General features: G+C 37.3%; 1 protein-coding gene across 1 annotated transcript; it reads left to right on the forward strand.

Annotated features, from left to right (window-relative positions):
- The first annotated feature begins 17,115 nt into the window (after positions 1-17,115).
- On the forward strand, positions 17,116-19,971 carry LOC111889455 (serine carboxypeptidase-like 45). Its single transcript, XM_023885603.3, has 10 exons — positions 17,116-17,675; positions 17,759-17,860; positions 18,110-18,205; positions 18,383-18,475; positions 18,547-18,617; positions 18,694-18,975; positions 19,066-19,193; positions 19,297-19,389; positions 19,463-19,580; positions 19,664-19,971. The coding sequence occupies exons 1-10, from the start codon at positions 17,366-17,368 to the stop codon at positions 19,865-19,867; spliced, it is 1,497 nt and encodes a 498-aa protein (XP_023741371.1). The 5' UTR covers positions 17,116-17,365; the 3' UTR covers positions 19,868-19,971.
- Positions 19,972-20,307: the final 336 nt, after the last annotated feature.

Below are 20,307 nucleotides of genomic sequence, written 5' to 3' on the forward strand. Positions count from 1 at the left end.
CCTATTCTACAGATGAAGCTCATGATATGCTATGAATTGAAATGACAAATACATGTTAGATTTGATTTTGTTTTTATTTGTATTCAGGGTTTTAAACCTGATTTTGGGTTCTTTAAGATTTGTTTTTTTTTTGTTTGGTAGGCAACATAAATAGTAGTGATGATGCCGAAGTTAAACGAGTAATTAAAATATTAAAAAAGGAAATAACAAAACCAACCATAAATTAATTTAATGGCTTTTGAGAATTTATTTTCAAAATAATATGATTTGGTAAATATATTTTTAAAGTACTATGCCTTCAGACAAAACTCTTCAAATATCATGGAAAATCTCTCCACCTATATGTGCCTCGAGTGTAGAGGATGACGTTGACTGTCCATTAGAGGTATATCATCCGATTTTGTCTGAATCCGAAGCAATCTTCTAGGATGAAAAGGATGAAGGTGAGACTGATCCATTTTATGATACAAAACTCGTATACGATACCGAAGATGAAGGCAAAGTTTTTGAAGAAGAATGTGGTGTTGAAAATCAAATATTATTCCTAAAGTTTGTAATTATGGAAACTTACGACTATAAAGTCCACAATGATTTTTAGGTTTTTGGATTTTTCATAAACATGGTTTTCTGCCTAAGGCTACTTGAGAAATCGGAATCAAAAGAGTTGATGAATACATCAGTAGTATCTTTGAATGTGAGTACTTTGCTGATTGGTACACTTATAATCATTTTAAGGTTTGATAATTATTTGAACATTAGAAACCATGGGTAAGAGGTATTAAAGAGACAAAGACCCTGGGTAAGAGGTATTAAAGAAACAAAGACCCAATAACAAGTATATATCTTTTTGAAGGATAGAAGGATGATGGAGGGTATTTTAGGGATTTATTAATAATTAGGATTATTTTATTGTTTGATTTATTTTGTTGAGATTTATCTTTCTTAAAAATTATGTCATAATTAGATAATATCTTTAGCATCTATATTGTGTTTTAGATTATATAAATCCTATCATATTTATGAATCACATTAGGGTTTCTACATTAGTATAAATAAGTTAGTTGTCATAGACTTATTGACGATTACGAAATTATGAGTAAAGTTTTAATAAACGTGTAAAAGGACTGTAACACCTTGTTCGGGATCATGCTGTGATTTAGGGTTGTGGGTCGGAAGTCGATTGTGTAAATGCTTTTGGCCTTAAGGAGGCGATGTTAGAACTTTTGGAAGGAGGTAATGATGGTTATGGGATCTAAACATTTGAATTGTGTTTTGGAGTCAAAGGGTAAAACTAGAAAAGTCATAGGTCAGGTTCTTTCATGAAATATGGATTTTTGTTTGAGAAGTTTTTAGTCCAATATATTTAGATAATATTTTAGAGCTCTTAAATACCTGTCTATGGATATAACTACCATCGAAAATAGGTTGGAACGAAGAAGTTATGACCGTTTGAAGTTAGGGCGGTTTTGGGGTTGAATTGTGTATGTTGGGCATACTAGGGCATCCCTAGTACGTTGGGCGTACGCGATCAGTGCCCAAACCCTATTTTCGTGGTTTGAGCCATATTTAAGCTCCTTAACTCCCCCCAAATTCGTTCCATGCTCATCCTCCACCTCTCCAACACCCTCTCTTGTAACCCTAACCTTAGATTGAGCCTTGTGAGCAAAAAAAGGTGTTTTTAAGTACCTTGGAGTGTTCTTGGTGAACCTTGGAGAAGAAGGAACTCACTGAAGAAGTGTTGGTTGCATTGGAGCTAATAGATCCAGACTTTGTTCACCTTGATCTTCCTTCTAGAAGTATAAAGTTTGAATCTTGATGATGAAATTGTTAGATCTAGCTAGTTTTGAGTGTTATGAGCTTTTGGTCACTTTATGTCCATAAATTTTTGATCTTGAAAGTTTGTGACCTTGTTATGGATAAAGTTGGAAACTTTATCCCTCTAAACATCATTTTGATTCTGATCTGAGGTTGGAGACTTGTACTTAATGAATTAAGTTGAAAAAGATGCACTTTTGGGCCCCTTTGAGACTTAAAGACTAGATCTTGTTTGTTAGGACCATTATAATGGATAAAGTTGGGAACTTTATCCATTATGGAACCATTATGAACCATAAAAATGTGATCTTGGCCCTTCTATCCCTTTCATGCAAGAGTTATGTTGTCTTATTGGGTTAAGGATTTAGGGTTTTGGACATTAAGCACATTATAACCATGCAAAGTAATAAAGTTGGAAACTTTATGACCTAGGACATCATTTTGGGATTGGATCTGAGTTTTGGACATAAGGGCCTAATGGAATAAGCTCTTAATGAAGTTTTGGGATTGGGTTGCGTACGATAGGCATACCTGGTGGTACATTGCGCGTACGTGGTTAGTGCCCTGCTTTTGGGTCAACATCAGAGTATGTTGGGTATACTCTCTTCGTACGCAGGGCGTACTCCGCTGGGAAGACATATTGACTTTTGGACCTTGACCCTTGACTTTGAATTTGTCGAGGGTTGACAAAGTTTTACCTAAGGGCATTTTGGATAATTTGATTTATAGTTGAGATTTGGGTTCCTGCTAACTGTATAGGTGACCGGCAGAAATCGTTTTTAGAGCAATGATCGGTGCAACTATTCTTTCAGACTGTGAAGTGAGTCTTCTCATTGTATCCATGGGTTGAAGGCACCAATGCTGGCTCATTACTCTGTTATGTAGAATGCTAGTTGTCTTTGTGATACTTGCATAAAAGACTAGGATCTGGCCCCTAACAATTGTACGAAAGATCAGGATCTGGCCCCTGGCACCTGTATGTAAGACCGAGATTTGGCCCTTAGCAATACTTGTATGAAAGACCAGGATCTGGCCCCTGGCACCTGTACGGAAGATCGAGATTTGGCCCTCGGCAATACTTTTATGAAAGAGCGCGATTTGTCCCTTGGCAACACTTGTATGTAAGACTGGTATTTGGCCCTCGGTATTGCAAGGAAAGACCATGGGGGTAGCCCATGACACTTGTATATAAGACGGGGATTTGGCCCTCGACATTACAAGGAAATACCATGGGAGTAGCCCATGATACTTGTATATTTTGGTATGTGGTATTTTGGGGAACTCACTAAGCTTTGTGGTTACAGTTTAATATTTATAGTTTCATGTACTTTCGGTTCGAAAGGGAAGGGCCCGACGTGATTGCACAACTTGTCTCCAAGCAAGTCTCCGGAAAATTATATTAAGACTTTAATTGAAGTTCATGTAAGGCAATGGGGGAAACAAACCATTTGGCCCCAACCCAAGGTCATTTGTTGTAGTAGTTAGAATTTGCATTGGAAACATCATAGATTTGTTTATTTCTTTGGTTGATTGTAAGATAATGGGTTGATTTATTCTCGAAAGACAATTACATAAGAATATATATAGAGAATACCTAAAGCCTAATGACTAAACCCTAAAGGGCTTAGGCCTAAACGCTAATCACTAACATCCCACCGCAGTTTGATCAGGTGGAGACGATTAAACTGGAAAAATAAACAAAAGAAGAAAACATAAAAACTAGATGAAGATATAGGCATTTGCGGTGGTAGAGCTCTAACAATGGAGGCTAACATCGACTGCTCGTGGGAGAAGAAGAGAGAAGAAGCGGCAGCCACAGGTGATTCCAATGTAGAAAAAGAGAAGACTGGTGGCGGTGGTGATGATAATGCAACCAATAGCAGAGGAGTCCGGAGAAAGGCAACGAGAAAGAAAGAGGGCTCGAGCTGCGACAGACGAAGCCAATTTCGGTAATATTAGCACCTATAATGTTGATAGAGAAAGAAACGACTACAAATCAGAGGCTGCCCGATAGAGAAGGTGTCATCGGAGGGAGGTAGCAACAACTTCAAAAGGGCCTGACTCGGAAAAAGATCTGAAGAAGTGGCCAACCGAGGAGGAGGCAGAAGGCTCAGAGGCATGGGTCATCTGAGGAGGAGGTAGAAGTAGACGAGACAGTGAAAGAAACCGATGAAAGAGCTCTAGTTTGGTGCCAGTGGTTGTTTTATTATTTAGGCAGAAAAGAGAAGAAAAGAAAAAATATGGAATATAATGAAGACACCTTCGACAACTAGCAAAGATGGTTGTCGGAGGCGGAAGGCGGTGGTTGTGGGTTGTGGTTCGCAATAGGGTTTTAACCTAGAGCTCTGATACCATGTGAGATAATAGGTTGATTGATTCTCGAAAGACATTTACATAAGAATATATAGAGAATACCTAAAGCCTAATGACTAAGCCCAAAATGGCTTGGACCTAAACCCTAAATACTAACACTAATCACTAAAACTGATATTGCAAAATATAGACGCCATTGTTTGTTATATTAGATTTCACTTTATCTGTTATAGAAAAAATATGGATTTTCTATAATTTTTAAATGTTTATTATGAAAAAAAGTTGTTAATGTAGCAACGGATAAGCCATAGCTTTTTGTTGCTAAAGAGTATATTCTAAAATCCATCACTAATCACATAAATTAAATAAGCTATTGGTTGCCATTAATTCCTTTCATTCCTAACTAATATAGTATATTGCTAGTTTGTCTCTAATCCGTAACAAATATGTAGCTATTTGTTTGGTTTTGAAGTAAGAGTAAATTGCAAAATTGGTCCCAATGGTTTACCAAAAATTACAGTTTCGTATCATTTTTTTTCCACGCACAGATGATTCACAATTGAAAATACCGTGCAAATTTGGTTCCTCAAAAATTTGAACTTAAAAAGTCTAATTTGTCCGTTTGCTTTTCTTTGTCATTTTCTTTTATTTCATGCATTATTTATGAGATTCAAAAAAAAAGATAATAGAACAAATTACTGAAATCGTCCCTATGGTTTGGTCAAATTTGCATGTTTGGTCCCTAACTTTTGTTTTGCACTCGGACCGTCCTCATAATATGATTTTGTTGCATGTTTCATCCCTCCCCAAGATGAAAAGACTATATTGCCCATTGTGTTATTTTTTTTCACCTTTTTATTATTTTCTTTATTATTTATTAATTAAAGGAAAACAATTAAGTGATTTATAGACATGTGGGACCACTCATACTACCACTTGCACAACAAACACCACAGACCACCGACAACCACCACATGCCACTGCAAACCACTACCAGCCACCAACAACCACCATCTGCCACTGACAATCACCACCCAATGATTCCAACATCACCAATATCAACCGATTCCGACTCCACTACAGACCATATAATTGATTTCATCAGGTCACACCCCCAAGATCAAATCTTAAAAATCAAACTTGAACACATAAATCAAAACCATAATAGTATCAAATCCTGAAATCAAAAACCTAACCAAATCAAATCTTAATATCCTAAATTCAAAAACTAAGCTAAAATGAAAACCAAATATGGAAATCAAAACACAAAACGAAAACCCTAACCTGAAATCGATGATGAAAGAAAAAAAACTGATGACATGCGATAAATCAAATACAATTTTCCATAAGAATTGGGTTAAAGGGAACGACACTCAGTGAAGGAGATGGTGGTGGTCGGAGGATTTTGGCGAACACGGTGATCCACCTACGACGAAGTAGTGAGAACCATAACCGCCACTCCTAAACCCTTTATAGAATCGATAGCGGGGACGACCACCTGCACCATTGTCACAGGGACGATTTTACAAATCTATCCAGGTAGATGGCGAAGAGGGAGGAGTAAGGATGGAGCAGATGGGGGCGACATGAAGAAAAAGGGATTGATGATGCAAATTGATGGTATCTGGTGGTTTCCTGGTGTCTTCCGATGATGTTTCTTGGTGGTTTCCCGACGATGCTTCGTTGGTGATTGTGGCTTCCGGTAAGAGAATTAAAGGATGAGACTGAGAGTATTATGAGGCAAATGAAGGTGATGAGTGATGATGGCGGAAGAGATATTGGGTGTGAGGGACCCACATTGTTTTATTTCTAATAATATTCTTTCACATGTTAATATTAAAAAAAAATCAAAAAGAAATCAAAAAAGAAATAATTAAGGGTAATATAGTCTTTTCATGTATGCGAGGGACAAAAAATGCAAACAAATGAAACAACAAGGACGAAACACGCAACAAAATCATAATATGAGGACGGTCCGAGTGCAAAACAAAAGTTAAGGACCAAACTTGCAAATTTAATCAAACCATATAATTTGTTCAAGATAATATAACCACCCTTAATAGCCCTACCCACCCACACCATACTCTTTAACCTCAATCCAACTATTTTCAGTGCTACAGGAACACCACTGTCGGCGATCGCCGGCCACCGTTGGCCACCATCGGTCCACTATCGTCCAGATCCACCAGTACCTACCTCCATCCATATCCGTCCAAGATCCACTATTATCCACCTCTTCCAACAAACTGATCTATAGAAACCGGTGTCCACCTTCTCCGACGAGTAAATCCCCCCGCCCCCTAACAAACTCTCTATCTTCTCTGACGACATGGCCAATGTGAAAACATATCCACCGACGACACTAGGGTTCATATTGAGCAGATGCTGGTGGTTCGTTGGATCGTCGATTGAGGAACTTAAATAGTAAAGGAGAAGGGAGTTCAAATAAACGCTTGGGTGGAGGTTCGAAACCCTATGGTTAGGGTTTTCTTGGATCTAAAATGTCATCTACAATGGATGGTCTGCTGTCGATGTAGGTGACGAAGGAGGGGGAAACATTATAGGGGTGACGACTATGTTTCCGGAAATCGGAAATGAAGGGAAGTTAAAGAGGATGGCACGTGCCGAAAGTGAGCGGAGGGTGGAGAGTTGCAAAGGTTGGTATCAGTGATGGTTTGGTGGTGCTCCGACAAGATGTTAGTGCTCCAATCGAAAAGAGAAGAAAGAGAGTTGATTAATATGGGCAGCCCCGGTGAAAATTTTATTGTATGTGTGTTAGAGAGAGAGAGAGAGAGGGAGAGAGAGAGAGAGAGATAGATGGTGTTGGTATGCTAAAAGAAAAAAGATGTGTAGGGTAGGTTATTAGGGGTTATACTTTCTTTTTTCATTTTTTTAATTATAAGAATGTTAAAGTAAATAAAAGTAAATGAAAAGAAAACCAGAATGGCATAATAGGTTTTTTAAGCGCATTCAAATTTTGGAGGGACCAAATTTGTATGATATTTTCAATTTTGGACTACTCGTATGCAGGAAAAAATATTGGCCCGAAACTACACTTTTTGGTAAACCACAGGGACCAATTTTGCAATTTACTCAAATACTAAAATATGTAGTATGTTATATTGCATTAGGGACGACTTGTTCTGTCACTACATTTGAAAAATCTGTCGGTAATCTGTGGGTAATTTTTCCATATCGTTTATGCGAGAAATTGGATCCATGCCACATCAAACATGAATTTGGCACGGATTTGGCGGTCCTAAAGTCCTTTCTGATGCATTGTTGACATAAAACCTCATTAGTCTAATTTTAACTTGGATTCCGATAAACTAATTACTTGTTTGCTCAAAATAATTGAACTTAATGTTCTAATTTTGATTCAAAGGAAAGAAAGTGTGTAGTTGAAATAACTCACTCATAACACTTTTTAAAAGATTACGTGGTACGATTAGATCGAATAAGCCCTTGTGGAATAAATACTCGGTCGCTTGTGAACCCTTGGGTACTGTTTTATTCAATGTTTGTTCAATTACTCTTTTACCCGCAAAGGCAATGTAGACATTGGGTTCGGCAATAATGATATCCCCCAACTTACCAAAATTATTAATTAACTACAATGTATCTTGCTGATTTTGCTATCGTTAAGGTGTTATTTGTTGTTGATGTGGATTTGTTTTAAAACACTCATTTTATTTCCGTTCAACACATCGCTTTTGAAAATGTTTGGAAGATTCTAACTTTTAGCTTTTTACAAAACGTTATAGTTTAAACAAAAAGTTTCGCTTGACCATACGAACCTTTAGCTTTTAATTTATACAAAACACTCAAAATCTAAAAACTACTTCATGTAGCATTTAACAAAACGTTACCCAACTTTTGAAATCAATTTTCATAATTGCTCTTAAAAATATATTTATATATTTATTTATTTTTAAACAGTTGTCATTTTATTTAATTTTATATATTTCAAAAGTTTCCGACTATTTTTGTCAAATACTAACATAACAAATAAAAACTACAACTTACAGCTACCAGCTACCTCTCTGATAACAATTATGTTACCACACACGTCCATAGTCGATTTCTTTCCTACACCATCTTGAGACTGGGATCCACACATACTATTTGAGAAAAATCGGGAAAGATTACAAATTGGCCGAGGCCGGTGAAAGTAGCGAAAATCCCTAAAATTAAGAAAGAGAACACACCGGAGTACAATTATAAGGACAATTACTTGCTTACATCATCTAATTAGTTACAGGGAGTAACAAAATAGGAAACATTCATATAACTAAAGAAATACCTCCCTCCTCTTAGATTTACTTGTGGTTTTTTGCATCTATCTGTGGCACGTATTATATATAACTTGGTGCTGATGAATGAACCACACAACTCTCATCATCAGATTCAACATGGATGTCTAGCTCTTTCACGAGTTCATATTTAACATCATAACTATACATACCATTATCGACTCTAGATTTCAGGATGATATGTCTCTTACTTATCACTCCAGAGACCGGATACCTACAAGTACCAGGAGACACCCTAAAGCTCCATATATGCAACTTTTCCCACTTCATCATCTTCAAATCTTTAAGAATCCATATCTCAGCTTTGTCCCAAGACACACCATCAAAGAGAGCCAAGAAACCACCCATCACAAAAAGAGAATATTCACATCTCCTACGCAAACCACGTCCAGGTAGGCTTATCTGGAAAATTTTCTCACTTACGATATCCATGAAAACCAGGTGGTTAGAAGAATAAATATCCCAGTAGAAGTACCTGCCTTGAATTGAAACCGGGTCACCTGAATAATGTTGTCCTTCATTCATATAAGGAATTTCCATCTTTTTCCACTTTGAAGAAACACGAGAGACAATATCTTTCCTCAAGGTATGAATATGGCATTGGATTGGTGGGCCCATAAACAAGTGAACAACCTTGTATATTCCCTTGAATCCATCGAAGGAAAGTACCACACCACATTTTCTAGCATAGTGTGAGTGTCCTACACAAGATGCATTACATTGGGGAAGATATGAACCTTTCTTGGTAACTAGATTAAAAACATACAGAGATTCTTTTCTGATGTCATCAGATATCAAAAGAAACTCGTTACACCATGACATTATCCTGCCTATGCAAGGTATGTCAAGATGCTGCTCTTTCACTTGTAGCCCTTTCCCTTCTTCCCTTATATCCACATGACGTGCTGTGAAGGTTCCCATCTTCTGGAGGATGAAAGAAGCATGGTCTAGCAAGATCCTGTTAGTGATTATACGGAACCATCGTCTACTGACATACTTAGCTCTATAACGAAGGAGGGCATCTGGAAGCCTTTTAAAAATATTAAAAAGGATGTCATCATGAAGAAAGACAAACCGATCAATCTTCTTTCTCTTTCTCTTTCTCATCGCCTGTTCGTCTTTGGAGTCTTTCCAGCACTTGCTCCTTGACTTCTGTTTCAAAAGGTATAGCTTGTAACTACCAACATGAGGATGAAACAACTATTCACACAAGGAGAACATGCATGAATCCTGGTGTGTATTCTGTTGATTGGAAAAGAGTACTAATCACTTAATCAGTAACAAACTTCAAGCCGACACATGTTTTTGGTTTTTATCAACAAAAGTAACATAATACTGTTTAGCTTTCCGCTGAGTAACGGTGGAAATGAGGGTTCTATGGGGCTCTATCTAGCTAGCAGAAGGCAATATTGTAATCGAATCCGTCATCCGTGGGATATATTTTCAAAAATTCATTGCTAATTAATACTAAGAAACAGATTTGCAATACTATTGATATAATGTGTCTCAAATCTCAATATTGGAGTTGAGAGTGTGCATTGATCTGAATAATCACAGCCGTTCGTCCATTCGTGCAAATAAGAAGTGATTGATAGAAGCCAATAATTAATTACACAGTGACTGATATATAGAAGTCATTAATTAATAAAACCGCCACTTGGAAGCCATTGAATTTACATGCATTATTAAAAAAAAAGTATTTTTAATTGATACAAAGATATCTGACTATATAATAATACCCCTTAATTTATATCTATCGACAATCACGAAATTAAAAATATTACAGAAATAAACGAATCAAAAAGATAAAAAGATACAAATATTGTTTTAAAAATAAAAAATATGAAAATCGAAAATAACTTGTAAATAAGAGGAATAAATGTAATATTTCAATATATAATTGTATCTTATCTGATTTATAAATGTTTCTTATCCGAAAGTAGACATATAATTCAAGGACATATAAATATTTCTTATCCTACTAACAATCACAACCGTTCGTCAGTATGGAGTACTCTGCATGCGCCCTAAGGAAAGCCATTGATCATAAAACGGATCCAAGTCCTGTCCTATGCAGTATTACATGATGCAAGGTGGTGCCAATCAAAGTGAATTGTTTAATATGGAGAGCAATGCAAACGAAAATTCCGTCATTGCCCTTAAATCGAGGGGTGTAGAGGTCTCGATGATAGAGTATGAAGCATGTATTAATGAGGAGGAATGTGCCGACCACATACTCATTCTTTGCCCTTCACTTGTGCGGTAAAAGAAAGGATTTTCTAGTGGTGTTATTTACATCATCAACCGTTCAACAATGTTGGGGCCTTGCTCATTTCATTGCCAACCGGGTCGAGTCACAAGATGGAAACAACGATTACTAAAGATTTGCTATGGGTTAATATGGTGCTTATGGAAGTTCTGAAACGATCGTATCTTCAATCAATTATTCATCTGTCCCAACAAAGGAAAGCTGACTACATTAACTCGTTGGTATACTTTTGGATCAAAAGCAGGGGTGATGGTGGCTTATGCAGGTGGAGTGAATGGATGTCCTCTCCATTTTGTGGTATTTGATTTGTAATTGTGAATGGTGTTTTAAAACTTTTATGTTATCTGTTGGTTGCTAGTTTCCTTGTTAGTCACTTTAGTTTCCTTGTTAGTCACTTTCTACTTGGGTTCCTCGTTAATAAAATTTGTTGTTCAAAAAAAAAAAAACAATTCAACGAACCTGAATGATAATATATGTAATGTTTTTGAGTTTTTCCTTACAAATAAACCCATTCAATTTCATTTTCATCGTACCTAATTTGAAAAACAACATAAATTGGTCTGAGTATTCATCATCATTTGATGAATCAAATTACGAGGTATGTTTATTTATTACTCTTAAGATTTTAGGTTTATTAGTATAATTATTAATCGGTAAGTTTTGTAATTTTTAATAAAAAATCATTTCCATGCATTGAATTTTCGTGAACAATTAATAGATTAGATTAAAAAGACGGGGAGCCAACTTGGTAAGTTTAGTAGTTCCTAACCATGGCATGGTGGTGACGTTTTTGGGATACAACATACACAATTTGGAAAAAGTTATCAGATGTATTTACGGTGAACATGGAGGGTTGGATGTGTCTATTTCAAGTCATAATAGAACCAATGTTTGGGAAAGAATCAACAAGATTAATATAGACATGGAGAAGTCTAACATAGACTTAATTAACCTCTTTTATAGAATTGTCGACATGATGAGTAAGTCAATATCAAACAATTGGAGTTGGACCTCAATGGGGGATGAGATTTCACAGTCTCTTCTTTAAGGAAGGAAGTTAATAATCATTCGTTGTGGTGGACTAACTTACCTACCATATGGTCTAAGGTGGTTCCCGAAAAAATAAATATCTTTATTTAGCGGTCGAGACTCGGTAGATTTTCCACTAGATTCAACCTTGGACATATAGGGGGTAAGCATTCCATCCGCCATGTGTTCACTTTGCAATGCTTTCATGGAGAATGAGATACACCTTTTTAAGAATTGTTCCACGGCTAAGGAGATTCGTGGGCTCCTGCTATAACATCCATAAAATTCATGAAAATTTCAAAATTTTAAAACAAACCCAAAACCATCATTTGTTAACAAATTGTTTTGAAATAAGTTCAACATCAGAGAAATCCCAAAATCATAAAACAAAACATGAAGATGTGTACGATCACGCCTTCGCCTTCCGGCGATCCTCTGAGGTACCTAAAACATAATCCAAAACTGTAAGCCCAAAGCTTAGTGAGTTCCCCAAAATACTGATACATAACAACTAGCACAATCATAATAACAACATATTATGGGTCCAATCAACCATCGGGTTGGAATGCCAACATACTATGAGTCCAATTAACCATCAGGTTGGAATGCCAACATACTATGAGTCCAATCATCCTCGAGATGGAATACTCTAGACCCTCAACCATCGGGATGGAATTCCCTGGCCTGTTGGCTTACGCACAAAGCAGTGAAGCCTCAGCCACCAACCAAACATGTGCACATATTATAGATAAACATACTATCAACCAACTAGCAACAAATAAACAAATCTTACTGATCACTAATCATAGCATCATCCTATCTACCAGGATACTGATCTAACATATCACAATAGCATAACATGCATAACAGGATACCAATCCAATGGGACGACCTTGGTGTCGTCAACCCCTAAGTATAGTGAGGAAAACTCTCCTCACAATGTCAAACCACACTGAAACCTCCGACTGCTGGCTTTTGAAAAATCCCGAACTATCATGCAAAACAAACATCCAATTAACAATTGGTTTATCATCCTTGACTAAGGATCCATACTTAGGGTAAATGTCCACTTTACACTTTTTACCTAATTGGGCCAAGGCCCAAGTCCAAAATTTGATCCAAAATGCCCAAATTACTTAATGACCCATAATTGGCCCAATTTTCCAAATGGGGCCCAACTCCTTATTGGGCCTTATCCTAAGGTCAAACTCTCCGATCAGAAACACTCACACTCAGAAGTCCAATGAAGGCCCAAGCATTCAAGCCCAAAAGATGGCCCAAAACTTGTAGCCCAAAGTCTGAAGCCCAACAGAAGGCGTATGCGGGGCGTACTCCTTCGGTACGTTGGGTATACTCCGCCTCGCATTGACCACCATCGGGGTGGTTGACCCAGTATGCGGGGCGCACTCTCGCAGAGTTCAAATCTCAATAAGGGCGTAATGGCTTAAGCACTTAAGCCCAAACTTTAGATCCATGGTCCAAATGCATCTTAGAGTCATAAAGTCTCCAACTTTATGACTTTAGACGTCCAAAAAGCTCTTAATACAAGGTCTTAATCCATTAAGGCCCTTCTACCAAATGCATGAGACACTTCTAGCCATCGGGACCTCATTTTTTTGTCTTAAAACCCTTACTAGGGTCTGGAAGGACAGTCCAAAACGTCCAACACCAATCATGCACAAAATGAGACGTTTTGGGACAAAAGAACACTATTAAGCTACCAAGATAAGATCTAAGCAAACCAAACATAAAGGTAGTAACTTTTTACCTTCTCGAGCTTCCTAGGAAGATGATGATCCAAGATCTAAAAGCTTGCTTTCCTTCCTTGACTCCTCGATGCACTTTCTTCTCCTTTTAGCACACAAATATCACACTTTAAGCTCAAAATACTCACTTATTGGGTTAGGGTTTGCTAAGAACGGCTCAAGGACTTGGAGGCTGAAAGAGTGAGCCAAAATGATCCATAATGGTGCTTAAATACTCTTCAAACCCTAAAAATTAGGGTTTCACCCGGACATTAGTACGCCTAGCATACTAGGGTGCGCCCTAGTATGGTTAGCATACTCACATGTACACCCAACATATTACTCAAACTTCTAAAATCCCCATTTTGCCCCTAAGGATTCTTAAGGATACATCTTTATACTAAATCCTAAGTAACCTCTTACTCAAGTATCCATCCTATTAAATTGTCCTGGTGATATGCAACCCGAAATGGACCATGTTACTCTCGGGTCAAGTACATACCAATTATAGTCAACATTTTCAAGCTTGGAAGTGTGTTTTTGGTGCCTTAGAAAAAGGAAGGAAGGAAGGAAGCCAAGCTTATCTTGAAGGAGTGGAACACTTGGATATGGGATTTCTACATCATTTGTAACCATTCTATGATAAAAAGCTTGTAACTTTATTCCTCTAGTATATAAATCTAGTTTTGGATGTCTTTATGGAACTTTTTGGTCCCAAATGCTAGATCTTGAATATGGCATGTTCTTGACCTTTGAGTTGTCCTTTCAGACCCTAAGAGGGGGTCTTACGTCATAAAAATGGGTTCAAAATGGTTAGTTTTGCTTCATGCATCATTTAGAAGGTCTTAATGGAATAAGACCTTGTGTTATGCACTTATTGGACATGCTAGGTCATAAACTTGGAGACTTTATGACTCTTAAGAGTATTTTAGCCATGAATATGAAGTCTAGACGTAAGAGCTTAAGCCATTAAGTTCTTAATGGATTTTTTGACTTGCGAGGGTACCCCAGCGTACTCGGAGTACTCCTTGCGTATGAGGCCAACCACCCCGATGGTGGTCAACTGCAAGGATGCGTGTACGTCCAGAATATCTCCGGAGTACCCCCGCCTACGCACCCTGGGTTGACTCGGTCGGGTTGACTCGATTGGGTTGACTCAGTTGACTTATGAACTTTTACCAAGTTTGACCTCAAGGGTATTTTAGGTATTTCGGGATTTTGACTGTGATTTGTCACTTGGAGGGATAGGTGTCGGTTGGAGCTGAGATTCGGAGTCGGAACCTCATCAACTATTGATTAGATCGAAAGGTGAGTTTTCCTCACTGTACTTTTGGGTCGAAGGCACCAAGGTCGGCCCATTGGATTGATATCCTGGTTTGCCGTATGTTGCTATGTTGTAGTGATATGTTAGATCGGTATCCTAGTTTATAGGATGTTGCTATGCACTAGTGATCTATAGATCTGTCTGTTTGCCTGTTGACTGATTATATGTTTATCTGTTATGTATATGTCGACATATTGTGTTGGGTTGAGGTTGCACTGCTTTGTGTTATAGCAAACAAACCCTGGAGCATTCCATATATGAGCTTAGGTTCGAGTAGGGCATGCCAGACTCATACTGAGGGCTCAGTAGCTTTCCAGATACGAGCTGAGGACCGGTTGGTATGCCAAACTCGTATTGAGGGCTGAGCATTAGTATTCCAGTTCGATGACTGGAGTCGGCCATACATAAGTTGTGGGCCCCGTGGGCAAGCCAAACTTATGTTGTGGGCTCAAGAGCAAGCCAGATATGAGTTGTGGGCGCGATAGGCAAGCTAGACTCATACTGTGGGCTTAAGGGTAATCCAGTCTTTTATCTGTGGACCCAGTACATGTTGTTATTTGTATATGTTATCTGTTCGTGTGATGTTATTTTGGGGGGAACTCGCTAAGCTTCGTGCTTACAGTTTTGGTTTATGGTTTCAGGTACTTCAGTGGACTGTGGCAAGGCGAAGGCGTGACCGTACACATCCTTGGTTTTTTTCGATTGATCGGATCTTGGGAGACTCTGATTTAAAATAATGTTTTGAAAACAATGGTTTTGTAACACTTTTATTAGTAAAAGGGTTGTTTTGAAAAGTTTTAAATTTGTCGAATTTTTGGGATGTTACACTTGCGATCTTTCTTGTATGCACCCATGCTTTTGCCTCTCACTTCTTCCAAAAATCAAAACCCAAATGTTTCATCTTGTATGCACCCATCCCTTCGCCCCTTACTTCTTCCACCTTCTACAGTCGCCAACACCACACGTTCCTTCGCCATCCCTTCTATATCTTTTTTTTTTATATAAATATACTCATGTTCGTTATTATTATGAAAAAAAACAAAAAACACCATGCATTTGTGATTCGGCCTCTTTGATTAGTTGTTAACTTCAAAAAGATTATAAGAAGAGACATGTATTTTGGAACGATTTTATACATAAACTTCAAAGCAGTGCTTACAAACTTAAATAATTAAAATGAAAATACAACTAACCTATGACTTATAACTTTTAGGAATGAAAGTACCGAAGAAAGTAAGAAACAATTAACTAGTGCTGCACATTGGCGGACTCAGATCGGTTTTGGGTCGGTCTCGAAACGGTCCGGTCTTTTTGAGGTCGTTCTTGGAATGCCCGGTCTTTTTCCGGACCGGTCCTCGTCGGTCTTTTTCGGTCTGATCTTTTTTTGAACCGGTCTTCCTTTGGACCGGTCTTTTTTCGATCCGGTCTCGATGTCTTTCTGTGCGTCTTTTTCGGTTCAATTTATGGTTTTTTTATTCGGTTTCGGTATTTATCAATTCTTTTGTTTTTGTTTCGATTTTTTTCCATTAACAAATATGTGATTAACACCAAAATGGTAAATTAAGATTTATTAAAAATGATAATTTAACTTTAATAAAAGAAACATATGAAATAAGTTAGATAATTTGTGATTAAAATTTGTATAATTAACAAAAAAATAATATATTTATAAAGTTTGGTCACCAGTCTTTTTCCCAAAACATAATCACTAGGTTTCGAACCGGTTTCGGAATGGTCCGGTCTTTTTCGGATCGGTCCGGGACGGTCTTGAGCCGGTCTTTTTTCTATCCGGTCTATTTTAGGACCGGTGTTTTCTCAATCCGGTCTTGTTTTAGACCGGTTTAGTCTCGGTCTTTTTTAGGTCCAATCCGAAACCAGTTTTTTTGTGTAGGTCTACACGTCCCTTACCGAAGCTTCTAGGCTTTTTTGAAGTCCATCTCACTTTGACTTGGGTTTCTTTAATCCCTTAACATTGCATGTGGGCCGTGGGCGTGTCTCTCTTTTGGGCCTGACTATGTGTTGGGCTTGAGGGGGCTGATGGTCCTTATTAGTTTGAGAAACAAAAATGAACATAACATCCACTATTACCAAACGCTGCAAACCATAAAAATGTCATTTTACGTGAGTTTAAAAAATAAAAAATAAAACATGAATTAATGACTAACTATGTATGAAAACTGAAACACATGGATCATTCGTGTCAAAATAAAATAGTAAAGGACCGAACATATAATATAGAACTTTTGGTATATTTGCATGGAGCCATGGACGAATCATAAACTTTTTAATTTTTTGTCTAAAAACAATACTGAATGTTACATTTTAATTCTCTCCCACTTTTTCATTTAGATCGTATTGTATTGTGATCGTTGGTGTTCTTCAATCGAATCTTAACCTTTGGCTCATACATCCGCATCTTCTTCTTGATTAATTATCTAATCAATCCTATATTGTTCGTCACAATGAAAATCCTGCAGATTGAGTTTGAAAAGTGATTCCCTTCTCGAAAAAGTAAAAAACGCTATCATGGAAACCAAAACTTGTGAAGAATGCGTTGATGATTGTACGCTATTTTGGATTTAAGTTACCTACTACAAAACGCCTCTTCTCAATCATGTCTGAGCCATGGATACTCTCTGCAAAGTTACTGTTTGGGATAATATTAATGCATACATGTCTCAAGGGCGTTGAATCCAGGCCAACCGCCGATGAGGTGGTGGAATTACCAGGCCAACCGCCGGTTACATTCAAACAATTTGCAGGCTACATCTCCCTTGATGACGCCAAACCGAGATCTCTGTTTTACTATTTTGTTGAAGCTGAATCCGACTCATCTTCCAAACCGCTTGTGCTTTGGTTGAATGGAGGTAGTTCTCGCTATATTTCTTCACTCCAAACCTATTGGAATTCATGCATAACGACTGAAGCATTTGGTTTTGATTTTTTACAGGACCTGGTTGTTCGTCTGTGGGAGAAGGGGCTTTTGTTGAGCATGGTCCTTTTAAACCAAGTGGCGATGTTTTGGTTAAAAATGAGTGTAGCTGGAATAAAGGTATACACAGAAACTGCATTGGAAATTCTGCCATAACTGATTATTCAATGTTGAGTGTATTAATTGCAGAATTAAATTTTCAATAGTGGCCGAGTTTTGCCCTAAATCATGATTTCAGTGATATGATTGGCACTTATCTGACAAGGTTTTTGTGTTCTATGAACGTTCATGGATGTCTTTGATGAATGCTCTTATTGATTATACATATTTTGAGGAAATAATTTTGGGAATTCCTTGTTGTTTTGGCAGAGGCAAATATGTTGTACTTGGATACACCAGCAGGAGTGGGATTCTCTTATTCTGATGAAAAGTCCTTTTATCAATCAGTGAATGATGCCATTACAGGTTCCTTACTTCTTATCAAGGGTGTTCTTCACGATCACTATATGATTCTATGTAACTTATAATCCTTTGGTTTTGAGTTAGTATCAAAAGGTTTAATATCATGATTGCTTTTGTTACACAATAAATGTTGTATATGAGCATGAACAAACTGTTTCCAATTATTGTTCATCATTTCAGCTGGCGACAATCTTGCTTTTCTTGAGAAATGGTTTGAAAATTTTCCAGAATACAAGAATAGAGACTTTTATATCACAGGCGAAAGTTATGCAGGTAATATATGTAAGAACATCAAAGAGCTTTTGATATAAACTTAGTATGCTAACTTTCATAGTTGATTACAGGACACTATATTCCTACACTCGCAAATCTCATAGTTCAATCAAAATCCAAGATCAATTTCAAGGGAATTGCAGTGAGTAATTAATTCAGTCCATGTTTTATTTTTCATATCAAGTTTTTTCTTAATGAAATTAGCATTTGTTGTGTAGATCGGTAATCCACTACTGAATATTGATACGGATTTTAATTTAAAGGGGGAGTATCTTTGGTCTCATGGTTTGATATCAGATGATACATACGAATTACTCAATAAAGAGTGCAACTACTCAACCATAAGAAGACAAACCGAATCCAATACTCTCAACCCTAAATGCACTCTTGTTGCAAATCAAGCTACAAGGGAGATTGGTCAATCCATTAACGCTTATGACATCACTCTCAACATTTGTTTGTCAAATGTTTTCTCACAATCACAAGTTCTCGATAACACTGTGAGCTAACCAACTTCCCATTTATATCAATCTGTACTTGTGTTTCTGGAAAAGACGAAAATGCCCCTAAGGATTGTTTTTATTTGACAGCAAGGTACGGAAACGAAGGTGGATGTTTGTGTGGAGGATGAAACAACGGAGTACTTGAACCGGAAAGATGTGCAAACCGCTTTACATGCTCGGCTCGTGGATGGTAACCCGTGGGCCGCATGTACCGAGTAATAAACGGTTTTAATTAAGATCCTGGTTTAGTTTATAAAATTTCAGGTTAATTATATAATATAATATAAATAACAATCTGGTTATTTTTGTTTACAACAGCAATTTGAATTATGATATGAGCGATTTGGATGTACCAATGGCTCCTTTGTTGGCTTCACTTATCAAGTCTGGCATTAGGGTTTTTATTTACAGGTGAGTACGCAAGAAACAACAATGTATTTTCATTGATTTGTCTTTTATTGCATCCTGCTTTTGGTTCTTTCAGTGGCGATCAAGATTCGGTCCTACCTTTAACTGGGACACGAGTTGTGATCAATGGCATGGCTAAGGAATTAGGGTTGAAGACAACTATTCCGTACAGGTCTTGGTTCAATGGCAACCAGGTTAGTTCACTTATTATTATTATTTTTTTTTTTACTTAATGGATCGAAGGGGAATATGAGTGGTTGAATGGGTAATCATGTAGGTTGGGGGATGGACACAAGTATATGGTGATTTTTTATCTTATGCAACCATTAGAGGAGCAGCACATGAAGCTCCATTTTCTCAACCGGAGCGATCACTTGCCTTATTCAAAGCGTTTTTGGATGGAAAACCTTTGCCACAGGCAGATGAAATGAGTGAAAAGGATGATCCTACACATGCGGTATTCCGTGTTGAATTACGCTAATGAAAACCACTTTCATGTGTCTCTTGGCCATTTTGATTATAATGAATAAATTAAGTTTTAATTGGTTTGTTTTAATGAGCCTCAATGGAAGTTTGTTGCAGCAATTCATAACCTTTCGTTCTTTTTGGATTTGAGCTGACATGAACATGGTTTTTAAGATCTCGATCTTGATCTTAATAAGTTAAACCACACCATTTGGTTGAAACACACGAAACTAAGAGATATTGATCAAACTAGCTAGGACCAATTCTGAAGCAATATTGTATTGGGCCATAGAATCATGACTATGAACCTAAGATCTTATCGTGATCTAACCTCGCATCTTTAGTTTTTATTCGATAACCAAGTTTTTAGTATTCTAAATCCTAGGAAATTCTTCAACCTGCTAAAAACTCCCATGTAGAACACGTTGTCCATTCAACTTGAAATCGAGCCTCAAA

The sequence above is a fragment of the Lactuca sativa genome, chromosome 5 (assembly GCF_002870075.4).
Source record: "Lactuca sativa cultivar Salinas chromosome 5, Lsat_Salinas_v11, whole genome shotgun sequence".
Taxonomy (NCBI): domain Eukaryota; kingdom Viridiplantae; phylum Streptophyta; class Magnoliopsida; order Asterales; family Asteraceae; genus Lactuca; species Lactuca sativa.